The 25,998-nt window shown below is 37.1% G+C and overlaps 1 protein-coding gene across 1 annotated transcript in view; it reads right to left on the reverse strand.

Moving 5' to 3' along the window:
- Positions 1-18,616: 18,616 nt before the first annotated feature.
- Positions 18,617-25,998, reverse strand: part of MAFB (MAF bZIP transcription factor B) — a 40,455-nt gene continuing 33,073 nt past the window's right edge. Inside the window, exon 2 of the mRNA XM_074211965.1 lies at positions 18,617-19,567. Coding sequence (XP_074068066.1) covers positions 19,561-19,567 — 7 coding nt within the window. The 3' untranslated portion in view covers positions 18,617-19,560. The remainder of the gene's footprint in view (positions 19,568-25,998) is intronic.

Genomic DNA, 25,998 nt, shown 5'->3' on the forward strand with positions numbered 1-25,998 from the left:
ATTTAGAAAAAAATTAAATGAAATACAAAAATCAAAAAGTTTGAAAATTTTTATAAACTGATGAAGAATGAATTGAGCAGGACCAGGACCGGGAGAACAATTTATACAGCAATAATGAAAAGACAATTATCTTTGAAAAACTTAAGAGATTTGACCAATGCAATAACCAAATACAATTCCAGAGGATCTATGATAAAACATATCATCTACCTTCTAACAGAGAAGTGATAAATTTAGGGTGCTAGGTAGGACATATATGTATATATGTTTGTGTTAAACATGTGTATATATGTCTATATAGATAATGATGGAATTTCTTTTGCTTGACTATAAAGTTTGGTATAAGAAATTTGTTTTTATTTTTTTTTAATGAGGTGGGGAATGGAAGGGAGAGAAAACAGATTTCTGTTAACTAAAAAATATAATTAAAATAGATGGAGGCGTACTTCAAAAGTGGGATGCTACGTGCACTTTCAGATAAGGTCACTATATCATTAGTTTTGTTTATTTTTTTACAGGACACTTTTCAAAAGAAAGGGAATAATCTTTAAAGGCTTGTAAACAACTAAAAAACCTCAGTAAATTTTTTAAATGTTAAAAAAACAAATCTTATCCATTCCTTGAAGTGAAATAAACAGGTTTCAGAACTTATTTCATTCATTCATATATATTCATTCTATTTCTTCACTCATACCTCAATGCATTCATCTAATATTGCCTGAGCATGGGTTGACAATACCAAAAAGTTGAAAGGACTCTGTGAAGTCTCTACTCCTACTCTCATAGTATTATTATTTCCAGTTTTATGCTTATCACAAGCAGAAAGGCCATATATGGGGCCCAACAATCCAACTCCCTGGAGCAAGTCCTCACCTTGTCTCTACTACTGTCTCAAGGATATAAATTTCTAGCTCAACTGTTGACCTAAAAAAAGCAGAGGCTCTTGATCTGGGGTCCATGGACCACCAAGAGTAATCCATGAACTTGGATAGGAAAAAAAATCACATCTTTATTTACACTAGCCTCTCATTAAAACTTAGCATTTGCTTGAATTATGCTTTTCAAAAGAAAATTATTACAAGAAGGGTGTAGACTTCCAGAAGGAACCATGACCAAAAAAAATTCAAGAACCTACTCTAAAACTAGTTCCCCCAGCTTTGAAAAGGTCCCACACATGCACACAAGTACAATCAATAAATATTTACTAAAAACTTACAATATGCCAGTCATTGTTTTGGGTTTGTTTTTTTTTTGCAAGGCAATGGGGTTAAGTGGCTTGCCCAAGGCCACACAGCTAGGTAATTATTAAGTGTCTGAAGCCAGATTTGAACTCAGGGACTCCTGACTCCAGGGTCAGTGCTCTATGCACTGCGTCACCTAGCCGCCCCCATGCCAGTCATTGTACTAAGTGCTAGAGATTTTTAAAAAAGGCAAAAGACAGTCCCTGCCCTCAAAGATTTTACAATCTAGTGCCAAAAACACTGGAAGTAAGAGGAGTTAGGGAAAACACACACACACACACAAACACACAAAAACACACACAAACTCCCCTCTGGCATCAGGGTATCTAATGCAGTAAATGAATTGCTTCTTTGTAAATGAAGACACAAAATCTCTTTTGCCACTTTTATTACCCATCTGACTATGGGTAAGTCTACTCCCCTCCCTGGGTCTTCGATGGTAAAATGTGAAGCATAAATATTCCCTAAGATCTCTTCTAGTTGGTCTATGGTTCTCAGCCACCAAAGATGTTATTCTGGAATTTAAGAGCAGAGGGGAAATTCCCAGAGCCATGGACCTAAGTGAATTAGTTTCCAAGCATGAGGTTTTGGCACCCAAGCAGCAATGAGGTCCATCCCATCCTGGATTCAAGTTTTTCAAAAGTGGTGCTTGTCTTCCCAAATAAGAGGGTGACTGAGGATGGATGTTTAAAAGACCAAAGTGTGCAGCAGCAAATGACCAGAATGATTGCAGATTGAAGGCTTCTAATGTGAATGTGCTATGTATGAGGAAAGTACTATCCAGCTTCTCAGGTTTTGGTATCATTTCTGTTAGCCTGATTACGACATTCAAAAAGACTGGTTCAGGAACCAGCAGCCATGGGAGGTTCAGGATAACTTGGATTCCCTTTCCTCAGCTGAGCTGTGATTGGTTTGGTGCAGGTCCATGGACTAGAGAAGCTTCAAGTTTGCTTTATGCCTTTCATGGTTTGGAAGACAGTCTTCGTGTCTGGGAAGTCAAATTGAACAGACTTCCCTTCTACCATTCTGTCCAGCTCACTGACAACAGGAAATGCCTAAAAGAGGAACCCCTGGGGTTTAAGCTTACATCTCTGCTTTCTCTTATCTATGCTGTCCACCCCCCCCTTATTTTCCTCACCCCTCATTCCAGGTCTAATGCAAGTCATCTTTATGAACATTTCTTAAAACCACTGTCTATGTTTAAGACTAAACAACGAAGACAAAGATAAATAAAATCCTGTCCCTACCTACTAGGTGTTTATAATCTAACTTGGAAACAGACAACTTCATAATAGCTGAAATATAAGTGTGTGTGTGTGTGTGTGTGTGTGTGTGTGTGTGTGTGTGTGTGTGTGTGTCTAAGTTTTGTCTTTCAAAGGGCTTTGTATATGTTATGGAAGCAATTGGTACCCGACCCGATTCTATTACTCCAGGATATACAGAGGAAAAGAGCACTGACTTTAGACTCAAAGATCTAGCTTCAAATTCTGACTTGAATACCTAGAGTTTTGAGTTCCCAAATAACTAATTTACTCTGTTGGAAACTCAAATTTCCTCAGCAATAAAGTTGAAATAATAATAATAATATTCATATCTATGTCACAGACTTGTTACACAAATGCAAGTTGACAAACTGGTAAATTATAGAACAGGTATTGGAGAACTTTTTTTCTACCAAGGGTCAAAACTTAAAAATTAACCTGTTATCCTTGGACAAATATTTAATTAATTCACCCCTAAAAAAGCTCCTAGATTTATTGAATTTCAAGTCAGTCTTGCTGTTACCTTGACAGGACCAGACCAAATGATTTTGTGGGCCTTATACAGCCTGCAGGCTGGTCACTCCCTACCCCTGTAATAGATGTAGGAGTTAAAAGATTAGAATCCTATTCCCATGATACATTCCACACAGCACCAAAGCAGAACTCCATTGGGACTCCCCACCATTTCTGCGTTCTTCGAAACTAAGGTCTGGTAGGACCTCCAGTGGGGTCCATACTTCTATTCTCCTTCCCAATGGAGTTTTGAGCCTCTGGGTTGAGAAATTGATAATACCCAAACTAGACTGTCTGTTTGGTTTGTCTTAAAAGAAATCAAGATTCAGAGAAACATCAGTCCTCAAAGCTTCCTGACAAGTTCAGGAAATCACCTTGGAGAGGTAAAATAGTGTTTCTCCTACATTTACAAGGATACTCCTCCTTTATACACAACCCACTCTGTTCACAGGATCATAAGTTTTCAAACTTGAACATGGGTTAGAGATCTCAAGATCTCCACAGAGAGTTAAAACTCATAGATTTAGAACTAGCAGCTCAGCAACTGAGGTTGACCTCAGAAAATATCTAGTCCAAGTCCATCATTTTACAGATGAGGAAGCTGAAGCTCAGAAAACATCAATTCAATTCAATCCAATTCAGTGAATTGTGCAAGATAACACAGATCAAATATAACAACTCTTCATCTAATCTCCATCCTTTTTTTGCAGAAAAGGAAGCTAAGTCCCCAACCTGACCTTGGTTAAGTAGAAAGTAGAGTAGGTATTGGAATACAAGTCCTCTGACTGCAAACCCATTGCTCTGGCCTCTACTAAATTTTGCATTTAGCAGATGAAAAGGAATATTTTTTTGTAGAACATTTTGTTCAGAACGAACCATTATCTTCACATGTATTTGTCACCACATGGCTCATTCCTGATATTCTCTATTAATCCCTGTTTTTTCCTCCCTCCCTCCCTCCTCATTTGATTATTCTTGGCTCTTCCCAGGAGAGTTCCTATTAATTTTACACACACACACACACACACACACACACACACACACACACACACCCCTCAATAACAACTTGAGTTCATTTAGGCCTCTACTTACCTGTTATATAAATGGGTTGATTATTCAAGAAGCATTTATTAAGCTCCTACTAGATGTAAGGCAGAGTATTGGAGATATAGAAACAACAGAGAAATGAAGTCCTTACGCTTAGGAAGAGAGTGACATGACTGAGATTAAGAAAGACAAAATACATACATATATATACATATATATATATATATATATATATATATATATATGATAAATGCGAAGTAATTGTGTAGGGCAAGGGAGGAAGTACTGATTGTTTGGGGGAATAAGCCAAGGACTCCTGGAGGAGTTGATACTTGATCTGGGGATTCCAAGAACCAGAATTTATTCTTGTCTTTCTTTAAGAAGAGACAAGTCTGTTCTCTCTTCAGCAGCCTTTGGAGCATTCCCAGGTGAGTTCTGACATTGTTGACATAGCATTTTCATGAAGATGAAATGTTTTCTCAAATCTCAATCTCTCCATGGAAACATGGTTCTTACAAAGTTACAAGATCATTGCAATCTGTGGCACTGTCAACGCAGAGCACTGAGTTCAGCCAGTGACTCTCTCTGACTCTGCCTCTGTCATCTTTCTCACTCTCTCTCTGTTCCTCTGACTCTAAATTTGTCTTCTCTGTCTCTTTCGCTTTTTCTTTCTTCTCTCTATATGTATCTCTCTATTTCAGTCTGTGTCTCTCTTTTGCCTCTAACTTTCTCCTGTCTCTATTTTTCTTGATCTTTCTTTCTCTGTCTCTCTATCTCTGTCTCCTGTCGGTCTAAGTCTCCTCTTTTTCTTTCTATCTGACTCTCTCTCTCTCTCTCTCTCTCTCTCTCTCTCTCTCTCTCTCTCTCTCTCTCTCTCTCTCCCATCTCACACTTGATCTTTCTCCTCTGTATTTTTCTTTTTTCTTTCTCTGTACATGTCTCCTCTCTCTGTCTCTCCTCTGTCTTTTTCACTCTGTCTCTCACTCTCTATAACATACAACACACACACACACACACACACACACACACACACACACACACAAACAAACAAAGCCAAGAGAATTTTTATAACTTAGCCAACCCAGCTAATAGTAGAAGTAGAAGAATCTGCATTTTATCTTTTGGTCACCAATGGTGTGGGGTTTTATTAGATTAAATACAGAAAATGATAGGCTCAGCATTAGAATCCCTAGTTCAAATCCTATCTCTCTGACTTTCTTATTATGTGAGCATTTAACCTTTATGATCACTGCAGTATAGCCTAATTTGCCTTTTTACTGTCCCTCATATGTGAAAGTCTGTCTCCCATTTCTCTACCTTTGCACTGGCCATACCCAGTTTCTTTCAACTCAGATCAAATACCATTTCCTACATGAAGCCTCTACTGATTGCCCCAGCTACTAGTGACTCCCCTTCTTCAATGTGTGAATGAATGAATGGATAAATATATAGATGGATGTATAGACGATTATTTAAATAAATAGATAAGCCTAAATAGTATTTATTGTGTGTAACTATATATTACCTATACATATAATTACATATTACATATATATCATATATAATATCACAAATAGAAATAAATCACATATATACACATCACATATATACTAAATAATACATGTATATTATATATTGCTATCGAGTATCTAACTACATGTTTATAACATACACATATGGTGCATATTACATGCATCAATGTACCAGATGTGTGCATATAATGCACATGCACGCATGAGCATGCACACACATACCATAGAAGGTAAGCTCCTTGAGGGCCAGGAGACTTATTTATTTCTCTGTGCCCCCAGCATCTAATATGCTATCTGACACAATAATAAATATTTGTTGCTTGAATGATTGATTGATGATCTTTACTTCATATCCTCCTCTGGAACATCTTTTGGGCTCACGGGATTCCCTGAGGACTCCTTATCACAATCACTTCCACTTTCCCCAAAATCTCTGATTCTCTAGTCAAAATTGACCTTACCCTTAAACATTCACCAAAGTAGCTGAGTCAGTTTGCACATTCTGCCTTGCATCATAGACATCTGGATCCATGACTTCTCTTCCTGTTAGACTATGAGCTTCCTTAGGGCAAAGACTTAGGGAGAGACTAATAGATTAAAGGAGTGAGAGAGGAAGGAAGGAAGGAAGGAAGGAAGGAAGGAAAGAAGGAAGGAAGGAAGGAAGGGATTGCCTTTCATGTGCCAGGTAACAGGACTGCAAAGCAAAAAACAGAAAAAAGAAAAAGAAAAGAAAAATGAAAGAGGAGTCCCTCCTCTCAAGAAACTTACAGTCTTTGGGGAGATAGTACTTAAAGATAGTGTGTAAAGACCATATGGCAGGACATAGAGCATGTGACTGGGAGTCAGAAAGGTATGGATTCAAATCCAAACTCAAACACCAACTAGCTGTGTGATACTGGCCAAGTCACTTAATCTCTCTTTGTGTCTCAGTTTCCTTAACTGTAAAAAGGGGATAATAATAGTATATACCTCATAAAGTCATTGTGATGATCAAATGAGACATTTATAAAGATTTTTATAAAATTTATGCAACTATAGAAATGCTAGCAATTGTTATCATTAATATACATATAAATATATACAAAATAAATACAGGACAATTTTGTAGAGGGAAACACTGAGCAGCTGAGATCAGGAAAGACCACACACGAAGGAAATGGCTTTGGAAACTAGAAATTCAAAAACGCTGAGGTATATAGGAAATACATCCTAAACATAGGAGATAACTTGTGAATTGGCATGGAAATGGGAAATGTAATGCCATATGTTTAACCAGACTTAAGACTATAAGAGGAGGAATAATATATAACCAGCCTGGGAAAAAAATAAATTGGACCCAATCCATGAAAGATGCCAAATAGAGGAGTTTATATTTGATTACAGAGATAATAGGGATTCCCTGGAGTTTATTGAACAAGTGAGTGTCATAGAAAGATATGTGGTATAGGAATATCACTTTGGCATGTGGAGAGTGGATTTAAGCAGGTAGAAACTTGAGAGAGGGAGACAAAATAGTAGGTATTGAAGTATTCTGAGAAGTGATGAGGTCCTGAAGAAGGGTGGGATCTATGTGAGTGGAAAAAAGAAGATAGATGGGAGGGGTTTTTTTGGGAGTCTACAAGACAGCTGTTTGAATATGTAGGGTGAGGAAATATAAGAAATTGAGAATGACTCTAGTGTTATGATCATGGGTAACTGGAGGGACAATATAAGAAGTCCAAAAAGGGGTAGGTTTGGATAGAAAGATAATAAGCTCTATTTTTGGACTTATTGAGACTGAGATGCTTTCTAAGCATCTAACTGAGCCTGTATCTCAGGACAAAGACAAGAACTCATGAGATAGATCTGAGAACCATCTACAAGAATATAACAATTGTTTCACAAGAGCTAATCAAGAGAGTCATCAAGATAGCCTTAATGTCAGAAAGCATTAGAATTATTTCTGGACACAGACTCTAGTGAAAATAGAAAGAAAAATAAGCCCTATAGACTGTATTTTTCTCATTAGATGCATTGCCTGATTTTTTTTTTAGACCATAAGACCAGGGGCTAATGTTTACTTCTCTAACTGTAAAAAAAAGGAGTACTCCAGTGGCTCAAAGGAGTTAATAGTTTCCCAAATAGCTCCCTTACTCTCTTAGAGGACCTGGCTCATGAAAATCATCCCTTACATGCTGGAAACCCTCTCATACTAGTCTTTATTTTCCCTGATTTTGTTCATGGTATAACCTGAAGAGTAGAAAAGATTCCATATAAAGGGCCTAGTTCATGGTCACTGGTTCAGGACAGGTCAGTGGGGTAGGGCTCTCTATCTAGGCAGTCCAGAGTCCATTCTCCTTATCATCCTGTCCGAAGAAAACTCTTGACCTACATCTCAAACTACATTATCTATAGTCCAGGAATTAAAACCCCCTGCCAAACTGCCTCCTCAAACCAGAAACTATAAGCAATTGAAAAAGTTGATGGTTACTATTGAAAATGCCCCGGAATTTAAGAAAACTCAATGAAAAGTGGAGGGTGTAGTGGGGTGTAGAAAATGGGGGAAGAGAATATCAGTGGTTACTGAACACCAACCAGCTTAGCTAGTATTCTCCCCTACTGAAACTGAGGCCTCCTCAAGCTCCTGCTGAGAGTGTTTATGTCCTAGTAGAACATCCCCTTCACCCCCTGCTTCCTGAAGAGGATGAGGGGAGTCACTTGCTGAAAGTGTACATTGAGAATTTTCAAACCCTCAGCCAGGGAGCCAAAGGAGCTGGGATCCTTGACAAAATTTAGTTATGGTTGGTATAAAAGTGTAAAAGAAAGATTCCCAGCCCAGTGTTCAATAGACTAGTCAAATTCTTGTCCTAGCTAGGTCCCCTTGGGCCAAGTAACTCAATCTCTCCATGCCTCCGAAGCCATCTTGTCCATCCTTAATTTTATAGATTAAACTAAAGCCTTTCCAGCACTTAAAACCACATAAAAGGGTATGAATCTGAAAGGCCTGGGAGGAAAGGAGGAGAGGGAAGTTTTGCAAGATCTAGTGTATATAGGCTGCCTCTCCCCGGGCTCCACAAAGAGCTACAAATATTAATTGATATTCTCATAGTGCCTCAGATTTTGCAAAGTACTTCACAAATACCATCTCGTTTGAGTCTTGCTACAATCCTACCAAGTAGTTTGTAGACTTTGGAGATATTAGTTCCAATTTTTCAAATAAGAAAAGTAAGACACAAAGAGCTAAGTAATTTAAGAGAAGTTATAGGATGAGTAAGTGTCAGAGGCTAGATTCAAACCCAGGTCATCTTGACTCCGAGTCCAGAGTTCTTTCTGTCCATTAGCATTCTAGCCCATTTCATAGACAGCTTCCCATGAGACAGCCCCATTTCTCCAAGAGCTTCTTCTTCTGCAGTAGATCAAGGTCTGTTTACCAGTAGAAGGAATTCCTTGTTGAACACACTAGTCTCTGAAGTCTCCTCTAGTGCTGAGTTCTGTGGATTTGGGATTCTGGGATGAAGTTTGTCAAGCCTTGGGGCTTGAACACAGTGAAAAAGAGGAGGAAAATGAGGAAAGTTGGGGCTATCGATCTATTGCCACTAATGTCTCTTGCTAAGGCAGAAGCTACACGAAGCCCAGATCCAGTTTGCCTGGAGAGTTTGCTGGCTGGCAGAAACCCAGCTCCAGGGTGTAGTGGGTGGCATCACAGGGTGGAAACTGGCGCACCGTAAGGGAGGGGGTGCCATAATCGGTGTACAGCTGGGTGGGGGAGGACAATAAAACCTTAATTAGAAGGGGAGAGCAGCGCATCCTTGGAAGGGAGGAGTGAGGCCTCCTTTGCTGGCAGCCTGAGCCTGGGGGCTGGGACTGGAGCTCGGATTGGGGCTGAGCTGATCTGTTGGATGCTCTAAGGAGCCGGGCCCCAAGGCCTCAAGCAAAGCCCAGCCACAGGGAGTGGAGCCCTTCTGGGTAATTTATTCCATCAGAAAATTGGGGTTTCTCACTTCTGCCTAATTAGCAGGCTTCTTACCAATATTAACATACAAGGAAGTTTCTCCCTTGCAGCGGTTTCATAGTTAGATGGTGGAGTGCTGGGCAATGCTGTTGAACCAGCCTCCCACCCTGTGAATCGTTCTCAAACAAAGCTTCCCCAAGGGCTGAATTTAGCAATCTGAAGTGCACTGATTTTAGTATAGAGGTGGGATGCTGCCCAAATGGAGAGGCTGAGATAAAGATAGATAGACAGAAAAACAGAGAGACACAGAGAACAGAGAGACAGAGACAGAGTCAGACATACAGAGACAGAGTCAGAGACTGAGAGAAAAAGAGACAGAGCTCAGAGAGAGCTATTTGCCATCATTTTCAAAGGAGAGAAGGAGGAAAATAGAATCAAGAAACCAAAACACAATTCCTGACGAGATCCTTAAGGAGTCTAAGTCATTGCAATCATTCCTTGAGGTACATGGGAACTTACAGCTACTAAATGGTGCCCCAATGGTGCCCCAATAAAGCTGAAAGAGCCAGTGTGGTGAAATGGATAAAAGTACTGGACTTGAGGTCAGTTAAGACCTGGATTCAGGTCTTAACTGACTAACTTTATTATTTAAAGTCTTGGGGACTTAGGGGCCTTTATCTCCAGTTTCTGTCATTTAGTCCTTTGGTGATTTGAACTAAATGATCTTTAAAGTCACTTCTAGGTCTAAATTTGTGATCCTACGATTCTATAATCTGTCTGTGTCCTGAAGACACTGCTTTTCCTATGACTTTGGTGAACTGAATCACATTCACGTGATGCTTGCCTTCAAATATTTGAGGGGCTGAAATTATCACTTAAAGTCTACCTGCCTCAGTTTCCTCACCTGTAAAATGATCATCTATCTCAGAGAGTTGTGGGGAACAAAGGAGATAATATATTCAATGTTTTGTAAACCTTAAATTACTACATAAATATTAGTTATGAATATCATTAAATATCTTACTAGGGACCCAATTGCCCACAGGGAGTGATAGACAATGCATTGAAAAATTATGAGCCACTTGTAGGAAACTTTTCTTAGTAGATTATACAAGCACATTTAGCAACATAAGGATATTGAGAAAGAAGAGGGACTTCGAAGGCCATCTATTCCAACGCCCTCATTTTAACTGTCAAGGAAACTAAAGTGGAAAGTTTAAGTAATTAAGAAATCAGGCCCTGATAATAAACAAAGACAGAATTTTAATCCTCTGTCTCCAAATCTGGAACTTGTCACATTAAATTGCTATAACTTGTCTTCAGAACTCAAACAGGTTATAGAATCATAGGATCACAAATTTAGACCTAGAAGAGACTTTAATGATCATTTAGTTCAAATTCTTTATATGACAGATGAGGAAACTGAGACTCATAGAAGTAGTGATGTTCCCAGCATCATCAAAGGACTAAGTGACCGAGATTAGAGGTAAAGGCCCCAGGTCCACAAACCCTAAATCTAAAGCTATTTTCTTTGTACCTGACTATTCAAACTGGTTAGTACTTGGTACTCAAAGGAGTCAAGGGTTTAACCATCAGATTCCCAGCTGCCTGGAAAGTCTACAGTGTAAAGACCTTGGGTGTCATCCATATATTCATTGAAAGGGAGCCTTGGATTATAGAGTTACCACTGTAAAAGACTAGAGGTCATCCAATACAGTTAACTCATTGAATAGATAAGGAAACTGAGGCATACACAGGGAGTCAGTAGCCAAGTTAGAACTTTGTTCCAGGTCTTCTGACTCCATAGTTGGTACTCTGTCCACTGGACCAACTAGTTTTCCTGTGACATTGGTGAACTGAACCATATTCACATTACAGCTGCCTTTAAATATTTGAGGGGCTGAAATATGGAAGAGATATTAAATTTATTCTGTGTAGCTTCAGAGGGTGGTACCAAGTAAAAGTTACAGAAAGGCATACTTTGCCTAACTATAAGGACAAACAAAAGTTGTCCAAAACTTGACAGAAGGATTTGAAAGGTAATGAGTTCCTTCTCATTGAAAATATTTTTAAAAAAACTAAATAAATTCCCATAAAGGGCATTGTAGAGGAAATAGAACGTAAATGTATTCTAAGGTTTTTCCCAATACTCTGCTTCTGTGATTACATACATATAAAATAAATGTATATAATACTCATAAATACACATGTGCATGTAAACATATATACATGTGCCTATAATGTTTATCCTTCATTTTCATCTCATGACATTAGGGAGTTAATACCATGACACCCACATGAATTGGATTTGAGTGAGGAGGATGATGTGCTAAGTCATCACTTTCTCCTCCAGAGCCCATCTGAGTCCAATGGCTAGAAATGAATCAGGACAAATGGAGATGACCCTGGATGCAGGGCAATCAGGGTTAAGTGACTTGCCCAAGGTCACAAAGCTAGTGAGTGGCAAGTGTCTGAGGCAAGATTTGAACTCCTGTCCCCCTGAATTCAAGGTCAGTGTGTGCCCTTATATAGACACAGAGGCATACAAATCTAGATCAAAAAACACATAAAAGCATAAGAGAAAAATTGGATTCAAATCTTGATTCTTCCATATACTAGCCATGTGACTTTGAACATTACTTATCTACCTGAAGCTCAGCTTCCTCATCTGTAAAATGGGGATCATCTGCCTCTTTCACAGAGTAATTCAGTTCATTAAAGTCACAAATTCAATAACAAGTGTGGAAATGCTTTGTAAGTTATGTTCTGTACAGAGATAAAGGGTTGTTATTATTGGTGGTGGTCCTTCATTCTCAAAGACAATCATGACAAAAGCAGGTGATGCCTACATATATTTAGTCATGCATATATGCAGAAATCCCTTCATACATACCCTTTGGGACACACACACTATCATACATACACATAAACACATTCTCACATATTAGATTGTCTCCTTTCCCTGTGTTTTGCTTACTGCTAAGGAACAGAAGGATAGTTCAGTGGAATAGATCAAACACTGGCCTATCTGCCTCCCTGAAACCAGGTAATGACCTCATGTTGCCCATTGACCTTTCATCTTCCCATGGAACCCAGAACAATGTTCTTTTGGCGTTAACACAAATGTTTTTCCTGCCTCAGAACAAGCAGGAAGCTAAAAATTACCTCCAACTCACAGCACCTGCTAGGTCTCCAAAAAAGAACAAACCTATTCTATGTATGCTACTAGTTAATCTGTGATCAAGGAGTAACTCTCAATCCTATGCTGGAAAAGAGATACATATTCAGGATTTGAGTCTTCTTGTTATATTGCACTGCATCAGGAAAATAGGAAAATATTAGAGCTGAAAGGGCCTGTAAAAGATAGACTATCAGAGTTAAAAAAGGGACCTTAGAACATAGGATCATAGGTTTTGACCTGCAAACAGACTTACGGTTCAACTTTCCAGTCCTCTCATTTCACTAATCAAGAAATGAAGGCCTGGGAAAAATAAATGGCAGGCCCAACATATCTAGAGTCAACATTTGAAACTCAGGTCCTCTGACTCCAAATCCATTATACTACCCACTGATTTGTGTTGACTTGTTTTTCAGTTATGTCCAACTCTTTGTGATCCTTATCTAAGGTTTTCTTGGCTATTTTCTTTTTCAGTTCATTTTACAGATCAGGAAACTTGAGACAAATGGGGTTAAATGACTTGCTTGGGGTTATACAGGTATTTGAGAATCAAGGGTCAGAAGGCCCTCTAGGACTAGAGATAATGTTTATACCATTTGACACTGCCCATCATCTAAGCACTGAAAACTGCTCTAGATCCATAAGGACAAAAATGTTTTATAGCAACTCTCTGTGGTAAAGAACTAAAAACAAATGGGTGCCCATCAGTTAGGGAATGACTCAAAAATATGAATGTAATGGAATATTGTTGTGCCATCAGAAGTGATCAAAAGTATGGTTTCCAAGAAACTTATATGAACTGGTTCAGAAAAAAGAGAGCAGAACCAGGGAAACAATTTATATAATAACACAATCTTTGAAAGTATTATTACTATGATTCCAAAATTCCAAGAGGAAATGTTGCCCTCTCCTCAAAGAGATGACAGCCTCAGGATGCAGCTTGAAACATACTTTTTTGGATATGGTCTATTAAGAAATATATTTTATTTGGCTATGAACATCTGTTATAAGAGTTTCAGGGTTTTGTTTGGTTTTGTTTATTGTTAGGTGGTGGGCAAAGTAGTTGATAAAATACTTATTCATCAAAAATAATAAAATTAAATTTTCAAAATTATTCACAATGACAAATATCTCTTTGATATGAGTAATGTGGGAATTTGTTTTACTGTATCATGCATATTTATTAGAAGGATATTGTTTTTCTTTTTTTCAACTAGAAAGGGAAAGAAAATAGATACTTATTAATAGATATTTTAAAATTTTTAAAATAAGAAAAGAAAATCTTGTTCAAAATATCTGAACTCAGAGACCAAAGTAAAATAAGGTGATCTGGAATCTCTACAGGACTCAAGGCTGTCTCTTTTCCCTGAGCTTTGCCTGCTGCCAAAGGGCAAAAGGGAGCTCACAGGAGCACATCACAGTTCAGTAATTAAGTCTAAAGGCTCGAAGCTGGAGACTCCAGGGAGGGGCTCCCTTCTCTCCAAACAGAAAGGAACATGGAGTCCCTCCCAGTCAGGGAGCAGGTTTGTCCTGGCCTCCTGGCTTTGTGGGAACTGAAGCCAGATCTTGTGGAACCCAACAACATGATGCTGACTAGAAGGAAAGAGAGCTTTCCTGAAGTCTGTGTTCTCCAGCACCTGGAAGAACTTCAGGGCAAGTAAGGTATATGGGTCACCTGCTAGTTCCAAAACTGTCAGAGCATGTCTGTTTACAAATTTACTTAATGAGTGCTTGTTGTTTTTTTCCTTCAAAACAGTGAGTACAATGATCAGGTGAGAGTCTCTTCCATGACATTACCTCCAGATGTCTCTATATGCCATCCATCGCTTCTCATCTCTCATCATAGTTGGGCAAATGCTAAGGAGTAACCTGTCTACAAAAGCACCTTTGGGAGGAATAGATCATAGGATCATAGATTAAAAAGGAAAGGAGGCTTAGAAATCATCTAATCAAGAATTTCTTAAACTTACATCTACAGATTTCTCTATTTAGATTTTTAAGGATTAAATGAACTTCTTTTTGAGGAGGGGAGAGAAAGAGATTTCATCTTTTTTCAATAAAATTTATTTTTTCTCTATGTGTGCTATATACTATGTGGAGAGAGGGCCTGGAGTCAAGAAGACCAGGTTCAAATCCAGCATCAAACACTTACCAGCTATGTTACTATGGACAAGTATCTTAACCTTGTTTGCCTCAGTTTCCTCATCTGTAAAATGATCAGGAAAAGAAAATGGAAAACTATTTCAATATCTTTGCCAAGAAAATCCCAAAAGAGGTCATGAAAAATCAGACATGACTGAAAAAGAGCAATAATACTATGCACTTTATTTTGTGCATTTAATATCATCATTCTAAGAACAAAATTTGTGGACTTCAACAGGCTGATGAAGTCCATGATACACAAAAGGTTAATCTTTGTCTAATCTTGTCTAACTTCTTTCTTTTATAAATGAGGACTCTAAGACTCAGAGAAGCTAAGTCTCAGCATTCCAACTCAGATGTTCTGATTCCAAATCTTTCTTCCAAAGCACATGCTTTGAGTAGAACATGAGTAGATGAGTTGAACAGGAATCAACTTTAAAGACAAAGTGATCCATGGTGAGCCACCCAAGGCCTCTTCTTAGGAAGGCCAATAGCTTCTTCTTGCCTCTGAATAAATGGACAGCTCTTTAGAGCTCTCCTAAGCTATAGGAGATATTCATAGGCTCTTACACTCACATTTTTGTTCCAAAAAGATTGGAGAGGAAACATGACAGAGTAGAAAGGACCCTGGATTTTAGGGCTGATGACCTGAGTTCACATCAGCAGTTTTGATCCTCATTGCCTGTGTAAAGTTAAATAAGTCAACAATGAACAGTGTTTATCTAGTACTTTAATGTTTCTTAACTGTCTCTCCCCTTCTCCTCCTACTTGTCGGAGAGATCCTTCTCAATCTCCTTTGATGGATTTTTATCCAGGTCATGTCATCTAGTCAAAGGTGTCCCCCAAGGTTCTAACCTGGGGCTTCTTTTCTTTTCCCTCTGCATTATCTTACCTGGTGAACTCTTCAACACTCATGGATTCAGTGATTATTTCTATGTAAATGATTCTCAGATCTATTTGTCCAGTCCTAACCTCTCTCCTGTCCTCCATTTGTGCATCTCCACTTCGACTTCTTAAACTAGGTGTAGACTTCTCAAAGTCAACATGTCCAGAACTGAACTCATTATCTTTCTCCCCAAACCCTTTCCCTTTCCTAATTTCCCTCTTCCAGAGACACTCAGGTTCAAAACTAGGTGTCAGTTTTAACTCCTCACTCTCTCAATCTCCATATCCAATCACTTACCAAGTTCTGTTGTTCCTACTTTCTTAATATCTCTAATATGTATTCCCTTATTTCTTCTGACTCTGCTACCACCACAACACTAGTGACCACATGCTGGACTATTGTAGCAGTCAGTAGATCAGTCTCCCAACCTCATCTTTCTCCACTCCAGTCCATTTTCCATTTAACTGTCCAATGGATTTTCCTAAAGAATAGGTCTCATCAGGTCATTCTCCTATACAATAAGCTTCAGTGGCTTCATAGTAGCTCCAGGATAAAATCTTCTGTTTGACTTTGAAAGTTTTTGAGAGACTCACCCCTTCCTACCTTTCCAGTATTTTTAAATCTCACTTCTCTCCATATTCTCTCTGATTCATTTACACAGGCATTCATGTTTTTTCTAGTATGAAAGACTCCATCTCTTAGACAATTTGTTTTGTTCCCCCATTAGTAGAATACTCTTCTTCATTTTTACCTCTTGAATTCTCTGGATTTCTTCAAGCATCAAGCTTCAGCTAAAGTTCCACCTTCTACACCAAGCCTTTCCTAACCTCCTATATTGTAATGTAATTGTAATGCCTTCCCTCTAAGACATAGAAATAGGTAGATGAGTCACAGTTACAGAGACAAGAGACAGAGAAAAAACAGAAAATATAGAGAAAGAAAGAGACAGAGAATAAATTGATAGTAGTCTTCAAAGACTCATCTTGTAGTTTTGATCCTTATTAACTATATAATAGTTAATAGGCTGTCTATCCATCTCTCCAAGATTACATAAATGCATGTATGTTTGTATACATAATATATATAGACATATATTTAAATATATTTATCTACATATTGCTTATACCTACTGGTTTGCATAATGTCTCCCTCATTAGTTTGTGATCTCTAGCAAAAAGATTACTTTTATCTTTTCTTTGTATTTCCAGTGCTTAACACAGTACCTAGTGCACAGTAGCTACTTAATTAATGCTAGTTAACTTGACTTAAAGTTTCAACTTTATTACAGACAAGACAATAATAATAATTAATGCTTATATAACCCTTTATAGCTTTCAAAACAATTTGCAAACCGCTTGTCTTTTTTGTCTCATAATATCCATGTAAGAAAGGTTCTACAGGCTTTATTATCCCCATTTTACTGATGAAGAAACTAAGGCTCAGAATCTTTCTTCCCTCCTTCCTTAGTTTGTTGGAAAATAAGGCATTTGAAGTCATTGATTTATAAGTTTTCTTCCATTTCCATATCTGGTGGATTTCAAGAGCCTGACCAGTCCGGCAGAATATCATACAATTGGTATACTTCTGCCATTCCATAAGACTTCACAAACTCATCTCCCAGCTTTCAGCCAAGTTGTTCCCGTGATCCCATCTGGGGTTTTCTTAGTCATTTCCTTTTCCAGTTCATTTTACAGATCAGGAAACTGAGACAAATGGGGTTAAATGACTTGTTTAGGGTCAAGGTTCAGAAGTAAATCCAGGTCTCTAAGTCTAGAGATAATGTTTGTACCATTGACACTGTCCAACATCTAAGCACTAAAAATTGCTCTAGATCCACAAGGACAAAAATTTTTATAGCAGCTCTTTATGGCAAAGAACTAAAAAAAATGGGTGTCCATCAGTTAGGGAATGACTAAACAAATATGAATGTAATGGAATATTGTTATACCATTAGAAGTGATCAAAAGTATGGTTTCAAAGAAACTTTTATGAACTGGTTCAGAGTGAAAAGAGCAGAACCAGGGGAACAATTTATACAATAACTATCTTTGAAAGGATTATTACTAAGATTCTAAAATTCCAAGAGGAAATGATGTTGCCCTCTCCTCTCACTCAAAACCAGTCCAGTCTTTACTTATATCTCAGCTGGTAGGAATTTCAAGATCCAAGAGACATACAGAGAAGCCTGGTGGGAGAAAAGGGATTGATAATAATATTAAAGAGAAATGGGTTGAATTTCTTGAAGGGGATAGAACTGAGAAGAGGAAGAACCTATCCATGTCTGCCAGATAAATGATCTCCCTGTCCAAGGTAGTTCTGCAGTTCAATGACTGGTCTACGTCCCTTCAATTGAAGGAGGCAGAGGAGAAAGGATGGCAGCTTGGTGGAGCTACTAACAGAAACAGGAAATTTGGAAAGTGCCAAGGGAACATTACTCCCTATCACCCAGCACTGACTCCTTTTTCACCTTTATTCTCAGTATCCAATCAATGGCCAAGTTCTGTAGATTCATTCTTCCCTAAGTTCTTGCATCAATTTCTTTCTCTCCATTCTTTCTGCTGTTATCTAAGACCAGGCCCTCTCTCTAACTACACAGGAAGGTACCTCCTTCCATTAATCAGTCATCAAGGACAAGAGCATAGATAATAAGTACTGCTTGATTGATTGGTTGATTGAATAAATCCTTATTGTATTTGAAACACCGGACTAAAAGAACTGTGAAAGATACAAACTTTAGAGAAAATATAGTCCCTGCCTACATGAAAGAGTCTAATTGGTGACTAGAAATAATTCTAATACATAAAGTTATACTCTGATCATAAATAACTTGAGACAAAAAACTAATTTTTGACATGATAAACTTTGTATTTTTTACATACATCTTTAAAAAATTGTAATATGCAATATGTCCTTTTGCTGCAGTCACTTGTGACACAGTTTTGCATTGAGGTCACAAGATTTTGACATAAATTCTTTAATTTTTCATCAAGAAGCAACATTTTTATCACATCAGATATTAATTATTCCTTTGATGAATAGTTCATTTTGTCAAGTCTATCCTTGATTATAGCCCATAGATTTTTCAAAAGGTTAAATCAGAAGTTTCCATACCACTGAAATATATTTATCTCCATTTTTTTAGATAAAAGTCTTATCTTGGTAGCAAGGTCATGCTGCAGTATCCCTCCTCCATTTTGGAATTTCCATAATTCCAGAAAAATTCTATTTATTGGTAAATCAGCAAATGTATCAAAGTTCATCATCATCATCCCTTTAATGAGACAATACTTTCAAATCTGTTGGAAGTAAAAAAGATAGTTCAGAGTATCATGCAGATGCCCAGGTCTTACAAGTTCACCTGGCCTTCTGACAATATTTTAGGTATAACCTTGAAGGAAGAAATATTTCAATATTAAAATTCTCCTTTTCTAGATTTCATTATTCTAGTAGTGAAGTGTCACCTTTTCCATGACAAGTGTTTTTTGTTCTTAGCGATGATTATTAGCATCTGTTTCTTGTCTTGTAGGGTTTGTTTTTGTTTTTGTTGGTCTTCTTGCCGTTCTTCCAATTCCCTGTCTGGTCTTTCTAAAGGATTTGGTATTTTTCTGAGGAATAATTAAGTTCTTTTTTTAGCAATTTTTTTCAGTTCTTGGTTGCATATTTTTAACTGCACTTTCCTTTGAATTTTGGTGCAGTTGGTGATCCTGTTTCATAATGAACTTGAATCATGTCTGAAACTTTTGACTTCTCCACCAACAGCCTCTGCAATGATAGGCACTTTTATGTGTTCTTTAATAGCCACAGCTTCTCTTGAAGTAATATCCATCCTTAAGAACTGCAAAATTATAAATAAAAGAGAGCAATGAAATTAGTGTTTATGGCATGAAATCTGACATAAAAATGACAAAAATACTAACTAAAGTTGGAGAAAACAACACAATCCAGTTCCATCCCAATCATATATTTTGAGTCTGTCTAATATCAATAATAGCATACATTGTTATCACAAAGTGAAACAAACCATACTAAGCATTGTTTGTCTCGTTATTAATAGACCACTGGAAATACTTTCGTCCTTTCTTTTGGATAGAGATTGGTGGACTATGAAGTCTACTAAGGAGTCATACACTTTATTAGTCTCAGTCAATAAGACTGAGACTAAATACTTTACTCACCCAATGGATTTTGTTGTTTTATTATAAAGGAGGGTACTACTGAGGGAAAGATTATTGGGTCAAACAAAATGCATCAATTAAATTTTCAGAAAGAACTATGTTGTGTGAAATCTGGAAAAATGACATTTGACCTGTGCTTTAAATGTTGTTTAGAAATTCAACAAGCAAAGAAGGAATAGAGGACATTCAAGACCTGAGTAGGAATCATTGTACTAGATCCCCTATCTTCCTTGATGTTGTAGACATTCTTTTTAATATGAAATTGGAAAGACTCTCAGTTCAAAAATAAAATGCCTGCTTGCATGGAGCTGTTTTGCATAACTATTCATAGCAGATTCAAGAGGCTCTAAGTCCAAAGTACTTAAAATATATATTAATAATTATTGCAAACTGCAGCAATTTTGTTCCAAGCTGCTGTGTGAGGGAGGGCACATAGAGCAGAGCTTTACTCCTATCAGTGTATGTACATGTATTTAAAGAGAGTGATCACACACATGTAGGAGTCTTATGTGCCTAAAAAAAAGCTCAGACAGACATTTGATGGTCCCATGCTATATATATATATATATATATATATATATATATATATATATATATATATATGTATGTATGTATGTATATATGCTCTTTAGCAAAAATAACAAGAAAGAAGTTTTTTCAGAAAAAATCAGGGACAATCCTGATTTCATGATTTTGTTTTTTTGGGCTCTGAAGCAGTCATGGAGCTTAGCTAATAAGAAAATTTCTATATTTGTTAAAAGTTAACATTTGGGGTTATATATTGTTTGCATTTGCCTAGTCATAGCTATCTGTTATTTCTATTATCATTATGACAATGAAAATGAAATAACAAAACAAAGATCCTTAACCCCAGGGAAAAAAATTGACTAAAACCAGTTTAGACACTTGATATAATTTGTTCCTTTTTTAAAATGAAGTCAATGATGTTCTAAATTCATTCTTTCATTTATTCTTTTATTCTTTCTTTCATGATTTCAATCATTCTCTTTTTTATTTCTCAAATGTTTATTAAGAGACTCCTATACTGAGACTATGTAAAGGGGGAGGGAACCTCAGCAATATGAAGCAGAATGTAATTTTAACTTTTTTTGTGAGTGTGTCATGACCTCCAGTTGACTGGAAGTTTCTTGAGGGCAAGGATTACTCTAAGTAAGCATTTAATAGGCAATACATTTTATAATTTTTCAAGGGAGAAAAAAAGGTTCCTTGCCCAACTCCCAACTTGGGTGACTTCAAAGAAAAGACAAAATTTAATTATGGCCTTGGGGATGAGAAAAGGACATTTTTGAGAGGGAGAGTGAAATGAATGTTTGAAACAGCAGAGTCCAATCTGAAATGAAGAGATCGTGAAAGGTAGTAATAGCATATAAGAAGAGAAAGATCAGGGGGCGGCTAGGTGGCGCAGTGGATAGAGCACCAGCCCTGGAGTCAGGACTCCCTGAGTTCAAATCCAGCCTCAGATACTTAATAATTACCTAGCTGTGTAGTCTTGGGCAAGTCACTTAACCCCATTACCTTGCAAAAAAAAAAAACAACTAAAAAAAAGATCAATTGCAGCTAGAGGGTGGAGGACCTTAAATCTCTATCTAAAGAGATTGGACTTTGAGATCTCACAGATTTATGCCACCAGAAAGGTCTATATAGGACATCATCTCCAACCCCTAAATAATCATGGATCCCTTTTATAATGTCTTTGACAAATGATCATCTAAGATTTTGAGCCCTCCACTGATAAGAATGTCATTTTCCCTAAGAAAGTCCCACACTATGAAATAGTTTGACTGTTACAAAATTTTTCCTTTCGATGGGTCAAAAATCTCTCTTCTACCAGTTGTCCCTGGTTCTGTCTTCTGGGACCAAGCAGGACAAATCTAATACCTCTTCCCAAGTACATCTTTGGAGAATCAGTTGTTAAATTTTCACAGTGTGAGCATTTACACCTCAGAAATTAACAAATGCTATAAATCAGGGCTAGATTTATTGTTTTGCTCATTGCTTAGACTTACGAAATTGATGAGGGAAATGTTAATAATGTAAATTAAACTTAAAAGTATGTTATGTATTCATTTTTTGGAGAGTTGGTTGTTAAACAATTACCAAGATGCCTTTGCCTCTGCCACATGACAATCTTGAAGATAGTTATCATGGACTCTCCTCCTTTCTTCTTTCCTCTACTCACACAAAAATGTCTTCTTTGCTCCAATCTAAACATCCTATGTTCCTTCAACTGACTGTTTTTAATCACCTTCACCATCATGATCTCCTTCCATTAGGTGTATTTTACTTATCAATTTCTTTGTTACAATAGTGTTCCCACAGACTCTAGAGAAGTATGGAAAGAATTACATGAATTGATGCTGAGCAAAGGGAGCAGAACTAAGAGAACATTGTACACATAAACAATATTGTGAGATGATCAACTATGATGAAAGCAGATCCTCCCAGTAGTTCAGAGAGCTAAGACAACCCTGGGAAGATCTATAATGAACAATGCCATCCACATCCAGGGGGGAAAGTCCACATAATTTGAATGAAAACTATGGTCACTTTTTTTTAAAAAACTTTGTTTTTCCTTCCTATCCCATGGTTTTCTTTCTTTTCCCTTAGTCCTAATTCCTCATGTACAAAATGACTAATATATAAATATGTTAAACACAAATATACTTATACAACTTTTACAACTGTTAACCACTGAGAGGAGAGAGGTGGGAAGGGAGGCTGGTAGAAAAATGTATAATTTATAAATATGTAAATGGATGCATGTCAAAAAACTTCCATAACATTTAATTGGAAAAATAAAATATCAATTAAAAAATAAAAAATAAAAAATAAAATAGTGTATCCAGAAATAGACATGATTCTCAATATGTAATCAGAGCAGGGCAGAGAAGAGCAGAACTCTCACCTCCTTTGTTCTGGACACTAAACCCCTTGTCTAAGATCTCTTAACTTTTTTGATTTTCATTTCACAATACTGACACAAACTAAGCTTGTGACCTATTCAAATCCATAGATATTTCATCCCATATAAGAACTATTATTTATCTCTCATCTGGTATTTATGTTATTAACTTTTTGAACCTAAAATCAGCACTTTACATTATTCATTATCAAATATCATCTTAGAGATTAGATCCATAATTCTAGTCTGTTAATAGGTTTATTTGGTAGGCATTAAAGAAACTGAAGATTTTTCAGAGGAAGGTGACATTGGTTCTTTAGGAAAACAAGCCAAAAGGTGGTATTACAGGATTTCACAGTTGACTGGTGGTTTACAATAAACTGAATTCTGTACCTTTATTGGTATCTTGTCCTTCTCTAAAGCAGTTACAGTGATTGTCCTAATAAGGTAAAAGTTACTGGGGGGGGGGAAGGGAGGAGGGGGTCTTTGGTACTGAAGGGAGAAGGAAGCCTAGAGCAAAAATTAAGAACTCCTCCATCCTCTCCTTTTCTTTCTCATCACAACCTTCAACATCTCCCCCTCTACCTACCCTTCCAGGTGTGGAAAAAGCAACAGATTTTCTTTCAGACACTACCAGGAAGTCTTTCCCACCTTCAGCAGGCCAAGCTTAAAGAGATCTATTTCAATCATCAAAAGTTTGACTGATATGAGATATAATTTTACATGTATAGAGTAACATTAGATGTGTATTTTAGCATCACATGATTTCAATCACCAGCAGTCTTTCTTACATCAGAGAAGATGACAACTCTTTTTTAAAAAATGATTTAGAACCACTACCCATGAAAAGAGGATGCTCAGTGTGGTGTTAAAATAACGCACAGATTTATGGTGATATTTTCTATTCAATAAAATGCATGATGTTTCCACTAGCAAAAGCATTACTGATTAAGGAATATAAGGATCACTAATTCAATGCCAAAATGACAAGAATCTACTTTCTACTTAAAGAGGTTCCAATTATTTTGACTATTGCTAATCCAACCATTTCTTTCATAAATAAAAGATCTAGTAGTGCACTGATCACCAACTGCAGAGCCAGTACAGTTCAGTTCTCTACTTTCCTTGAGAAAGACATAGCCTACTTCTCCCCACTGTGAAGGAAGCAATTCACTGGATCTTATAACGTACCTCTCTCAAGGAGGCAGTTCATCTTAAGGGCTATTAGCCCTTCTCATTGGGATTATTAAACAACTTCTCTCTGCCAGGCAGGGAATCAGACTTTAGAGTTGGTCATCAACCCTTCTCAAAAATGATGTCACTTCTCTTCACCAGGGACATTACAGCCTGACTTTCTCCACTTGGAAAAGAGATACTTTCTGGACTTAATAATAGCTAGAGAAGTAACTCATTAGGACTGTTAGCACCCTTGTCTCTGCCAAGGAGAGAGTGATTCACCATGGCTATTAGCTATAGTGATAAAGACTTTTGTTGTTGAGTTTTTTCAGTTATGTCCAACTTTTCATGACCCCATTTGGGGTTTTCTTGACAAGATAATGGAATAGTTTGCCACTTCTTTTACAAGCTCATTTTATAAATGATGGACTAAGGCAAACAGGATTAAGCAACTTTCCCAGGATCACATAGCTATTAAGTGTCTGAGACACAATTCAAACTCAGGTCCTCCTGATTCCAGGGGATAGCTCCCTATCCATTGCACCATCTTGCTGCCTGTGATATGGACTCACAACTCATTTTTTTCCTTTGAGAAAAGAATTTCTCACAGACGTGATAGCACATAAGTCTATCAGAGGGGCAATATTTCACTAGAACTAACAGTTCTAATGAATAACTTCTTCTTCCCCAAAGAAGAGATATGTATTACTGGCCCTGATGAGTCATTTCCTCCTCAAGAGAAAGTACAGGTTAAATAGTCCATTTCTCTCTATCAAGGGAGTAAGATGCTCAATGGATCAAATAGCCTTAGAAAAAAGTTCCTCCCCTGATGTCCCAGCAATCAATAAACTTCCATTAAGGAGATTCCCCTTCCAATTTATCAAAAAAGAAACATGATCAAAGGAAAATTTTTTAAGATTTCACAAAATCATGTATTTAAAGAGTTGGAAGGGTCCTCCGTAGCCAATCTATGGTCTTCAGATGTCATCTTGCCTAATCTCTGCTCAAACAAAAATCTTCATTATAACATACCCAACTAAGCACTCATCCAGCTTCTGCTTGAAAGTTTCCTAATATCAGCAACTCTACACATCTATAGAAGCCTATTTCACTTTTGATCAACTCTAATTTTGGTTTTGATTTGTTATTTTTTTTCCCTGATACCAACCTTAAATTACGCTGTATGCTACTTCCACTAATTGCTTCTGATTCTATCTGCTAAAGTCAAACAGAACTAAACAGATCTCAGTTCCACATACCACTCCATCCAGGATTTAGACATGAGTCTTCTCTTCTCTAGACTAAGTACTCCCTGTTCTTTCAAATCCCTTCACTCATCATGGTAGCCTCATCTGGACATTTTCCAGCTGACCAATGTGATACCAACTGAGTTCAATATTTCAGAAGCATTCTGACCAGGCCAATATACAAAGTAACAGTCACCTCCTTATTCCTGGAATTTTTGCCTCTTCTAATAACCCAAAATCAGATTTTTTTGTAGTTTGTTTTTTATTTATTATCACATTACTACTTTATGTTGAACTTGAAGTCCACTATCTTTTTTCATAAAAACTGCTGTCTAAACCATGCCTCCCCCACTATGTATTTAGGAAGCTGATTTTTTAACTGGAGAGTTCACATTTATCACTATTGAAGTTCATCTTATGAAATTTAGAAAAAGTTCTAGCATAATTTTTTTTTGGATTTTCAATTTGTCATCCAATGTGTTACTTGGCACATAAATAGAATTTTATAAAGCATTTATATCTTGATCTAAATTTCAGATTAAAATATTAAATAGCACTAGGCTAAGCCCTAGACTACACCATTGGAGGTATTGTGTCATGTTAGCATTGAACCATTAGTGATTACTCTGAATATGGATATTCAAATCATCTAATTATATGATCAGTTATTCTTTATCTTTTCTGAAATATTATTATGAGATAGTTTATTAAATGCTTTGCTAAAATCTCAGTAAACTAGATCTAT

The sequence above is a fragment of the Macrotis lagotis genome, chromosome 1, assembly GCF_037893015.1.
Source record: "Macrotis lagotis isolate mMagLag1 chromosome 1, bilby.v1.9.chrom.fasta, whole genome shotgun sequence".
Classification (NCBI taxonomy): domain Eukaryota; kingdom Metazoa; phylum Chordata; class Mammalia; order Peramelemorphia; family Peramelidae; genus Macrotis; species Macrotis lagotis.